The 4,488-nt window shown below is 40.7% G+C and overlaps 1 protein-coding gene across 2 annotated transcripts in view; it reads right to left on the bottom strand.

The window, feature by feature from the left end:
• echdc2 (enoyl CoA hydratase domain containing 2) overlaps positions 1 to 4,096 on the bottom strand; it is a 61,497-nt gene extending 57,401 nt beyond the window's left edge. The window contains exon 1 of one of the 2 annotated variants that reach the window (XM_043699178.1): positions 3,917 to 4,096. In XM_043699178.1, coding sequence (XP_043555113.1) covers positions 3,917 to 3,971 — 55 coding nt within the window. In that variant the 5' untranslated portion in view covers positions 3,972 to 4,096. The remainder of the gene's footprint in view (positions 1 to 3,916) is intronic. The other variant, XM_043699179.1, reaches the window with a different exon arrangement.
• Between the last annotated feature and the right edge of the window lie 392 nt (positions 4,097 to 4,488).

Genomic DNA, 4,488 nt, shown 5'->3' with positions numbered 1-4,488 from the left:
TTGATGTATGGTAGTGTAGCTAGTCCTTTGGGTTGCGGCATGTCCTCGTTCCGTTGTCTTTCCCTTAGACATCTGTTGATGAAATTGCGCGGGTATCCGTTTTTGGCGAATACATTGTATAGGTGTTCTTCTTCCTCCTTTTGCAGTTCTGGTGTACTGCAGTGTGTTGTGGCCCTTTTGAATCGTGTCTTGATGCAACTTCTTGTGTGTGTGTTGGGGTGGTTGCTTACGAAAGCAAACCCTGTTTGATGACATCAGTGTGCATCGACATTGGAGATTCCTGTGGATTGGCACCAGATTAAACTAATCTAAAACCATAACCATGGAAAACAACAAATCCATGTGAGTAGCTTTCTTTGAGGTCAATAGTGAGTATCACTGGTAATCAGCAGGAGCCTTCCATGCCCATGCTTAATCTGATGTCATGTCATGGGATCCAGAATCTATGTTCAGCATTCCCAGGGGAACTCCCTCACAACTGTATTGCCACCCCTGTTTGGTCTGTCCTGCTGGTGGGACAGGACATATCAGGGGATGGCAATGGTGGTGTCTGAGACATTGTCCGTAAGGTCTGATTCTGGGAGTATGACGAGGTCAAGATATTGCTTGACGTGTCTGTGAGACAGCTCTCCCAAATTCAGCATTAACACCCAGCAGTTAGTAAGGACTTTGCAGGACGTTTCCGGTGCCTAGGCTGATGCTTGGTGGTCTGCCTGGTTTCGTTTCTTTGTTGAGACTTTGGAGCAATTGATATAACTCAGTAGTTTGCTAGCCATTTCAGTGGACAGAGGGCACTGCTATTGGTCTGGAGTCACTTGTAGGCCAGACCAGGTGAGGATGGCACATTTCCTTCTCTGAAGGACATCAGTGAACCAAATAAGCAGTATTTTCTTGATCATCATGACATTCTTAATGTCAGATATTTATTGAATTCAAATTCTGCCATTTGTCAGCTGAGTCTTTGAATCAAACATCTAGTGAGAGTGCCTCTAGGCCAACACCTCCCCAGGAAGGAAAAATCACATGACAAAAGGGATGATGGTGCAAGACAAAAGAAAATAAACAAAATTGGATATTGATGAACTTATAATGACGTAAGCAGAAACACTACCAACAATTGTTGGCTGAAAAGAAATTAAATGGAAGCCATGATTGGAAATTGTTCAATTCAATGTTGAATACAAAAAGCTGCAAAATGTCTACCCAATAAACAAGATGTTTTTCCTCAAGCTAGTATTGAGCTTCACTGAATGAGCAGAGAGGGCTGTGGGGAAAAGAAAAGGATAGTTTCAGATTATATCTACCGTTGCCTTGTGTCACGTGCACCGTTCCAATGATTCCTCTGTTCTTTCCTTTTCTCCTTCGCCCTTCTTTCTCTGCACAAAACCTATTAAATCTCTAATTTTTAAACACGGTAGTGTTAAGTGCTTCAACCCAAAGTGTTAACCAAGTTTCTCTCTCCAAAGATGATGCCTGAGCTGCTGAATATTTTCAGAATTATTTTTATTTTATATCAAAAACAAGAAAACCTGACTGATTCCTCTTTCATTATCCCAGAGACACTGAAGTTATTGAATTGTGTGTCAATTTGGCCCAGTTGTTAGCATCCCCTCACTTCTGAATCAAAAATTTTAGTTCAAGTTCTAATTTAGGATTTGACCATTTCAAGCTGACAAAACAGTACTGAAAAAGGGCTGATTTGTCAGTTGTGCTTTTGAGATGAGACATTCAGCCACAGTTTCTGTTCCCATTTTCCTTTTTGTACATGACATCAACCCATTTACACAGAAGTAAAAACAATCAAAAGAGCTGGAAAAACAACTACTTCAAAATAATCAATGAAATCTGAAATTTTCTTGGTCCAATAAGGCTCTAAAGAATTAGAAATTTTTTGTTCCTTCCAGTTAAGGGAAGTCTGACAGGGATAGTGACAAAATTCACTGAGAAAAGAAAGAGTGAGCTCTTGGCATTTTTTGTTGGAGGCGAGAGAGAAGAAACGTATGTGAGGCTTTTGCAAAGACAATTGTTAGTACAGTGATGCTGGAGCTCTTTTTGCTTTCCAGAATGATCCTAAAGTAATCAGTGACTTTGGTAGAGAAGACTAAAATCTGATAGCACTTAATGTGGTACGATGAAAACTGTTGAACATTAAAGTTACAAGATACATTTGTGGGAAAGTGGTAGTGTCCCTCCCTCTGAGACAGAAGGTCCAGATTCAAGTTCTACTTGCCTTAAGATGTGCCTTAGCATGTCTGAACAGATCGATTAAAATAAACACACTCAAATATGTGCTCCAGAATTCTCCATTCGACTACAGTAACAGGTGTGTCCAGGCACAGCCCTGCACTGTAAAAGATCAATAAGCTAACACTAATATAAAACCCTGCATATTTGGGTCTATTTCTTTGAAAACTATTGCACTTTGAAAAATTTCATCACCACATTTCATGTATTACATAACAAATCTAATTTACAAAGTATAACACAATGCTTGATAATGAACTCAGAGGTCAACAAGGAAATTAAAGTTGTACATTACAATTTCTACAAATGATGTTAAGTTATAGATTAACAGACACCTCAATGTCACGTAGAAATAAATAATTTTACTTAGCAAAACTCAATATTATGATTGCAACAGACCAAAGTCTGGAGTGTACATGCAAAACAAAAGTCAGGCATCAACTTCCCACCTTCAGATTAGTCAGAGGTATACAGCATGGAAACAGACACTTTGGTTCAACTCATTCGTACCAACCAGATATCCTAAATTAATCTAGTCCCATTTGCCAGCATTTAGTCCATATCACTCTAAATCCTTCCTATTCATATACCCATCCAGATGCCTTTTAAATATTGTAATTGTACAGCCTCCACCACTTCCTCTGGCAGCTTATTCCATACACACCATCCTCTGTATGAAAAAGTTGGTCTTTAGGTCCCTTTTAAATCTTTTCCCTCTCATCCTAAACCAATGCCCTTTAGTTTTGGACTCCCCCACCCCAGGGAAAAGAACTGGTCTATTTATCTTATGCATGCCCCTCATGATTTTATGAAGGTCACTGCTCAGCCTCTGATGCGCCAGGCAAAATAGCCAGGGTCTATTCAGCCTCTCCCTATAGCTCAGACTCTCTAACCCTTATAACATCCTTGTAAGTCTTTTCTGAACCCTTTCAAGCACAACTTCTTCCTATAGCAGGGGGACCAGAATTGCACACAGTTGGTCCTTATTTCAAGGGAGCTGAAATACAAGAATAGGAAAGTCTTCTTGTAACTGTACAAGGTGCTGCTAAGACAAGATCTGGAGCACTGAGAGCAGTTTTGGTCTCCTTATTTAAGAAGGGATATCATTTAACTGGATGCAGTTCAAAGAAGGTTCACTAGTATAATCCCTGGTATGGAAGGATTGTCTTATGGACAAAGACTAAACAAATTGGGACTCTACTCGTTCGATTTTAGAAGAATGAGAAGTGACGTTATTGAAACATACAAGATTCTTAAGGGGCTTGTCAGGGTAAATACTAGAGGATGTTTTCACTGATGGGGAGAGTCAAGGACGAGAGGGCATAGCCTCAGAATGAAAGGGCGTCAACTTAAAAGTAAGATGAGGAAGAATTTCTTCTTTCAAAATGTTGAGAGTATTTGGAACTCCTTGCCACAGACAGCTGTATGGGGAAGAGCCCTTGTGTATATTTAACGGTGACAGTGATTAATTCTTGATCAAAAGGGACATCGAGGGTTACAGGGGAAATGGCAGGACAGGGGACACGAGGAATGTCGGTTCAATCACAGCCTCGTGATGAGCAGAGCAGGTTCGAGGGGCTGACTTATTCCTATTTCCATTTCTGATGGTCATATAAGTGCAAAGATTCCCGAACATAACGATCACCAAATCAGAACCATGAACAAACTTCACCTGAATCACTGGGATCAGGGAACACAACAGTATATTCCAGGTCCTTGTCTCCCATCTCCTAATTCACCCTCTTTCACTTAAATCGAAGATCACCCTTCACTGGAGACAACCTGAATCATTCAATCCGGATACGCCTTACTTCAGACCCGTTCACTTCCTTAGTAACTAGCCAAACCGGAAGTTCATGTGAGGCCCGCCCCTTTCACAGGTGTGCGGCTCCTATTGGTGTATTCAGCTCCACCCCTTCAAGTCCTGCCTAATAGTTGGCTAACGGAAACGCCAATTACTGGCATTCTGTTTACTATTCACGGTAGGTTTGGTCTGTGTGAAATCGCGTTGCTGTTTTTAATACAGTGATAGAACCAGTTTAATACAACAAGTTTCTGGTTGTTAAAATAATTGAGTTGGCTAAACGTGTCAAACATCGAAACAGTTGTAGCAGAACTGAGGACTTTCAGCCCAGAAAGAGTTATCCAGCTTTATACCATCTTACTGGTCTTGGTTCATGCTCTTGTCTTCCATTCTCAGGCAGTGCAGTACTAAGTTAGTCTGCATTACAAGTTTTCATCTTG

This window comes from Chiloscyllium plagiosum, chromosome 11 (assembly GCF_004010195.1).
Source record: "Chiloscyllium plagiosum isolate BGI_BamShark_2017 chromosome 11, ASM401019v2, whole genome shotgun sequence".
In the NCBI taxonomy this organism is placed as follows: domain Eukaryota; kingdom Metazoa; phylum Chordata; class Chondrichthyes; order Orectolobiformes; family Hemiscylliidae; genus Chiloscyllium; species Chiloscyllium plagiosum.
This window is presented reverse-complemented; position numbering and strand designations above follow the sequence as displayed.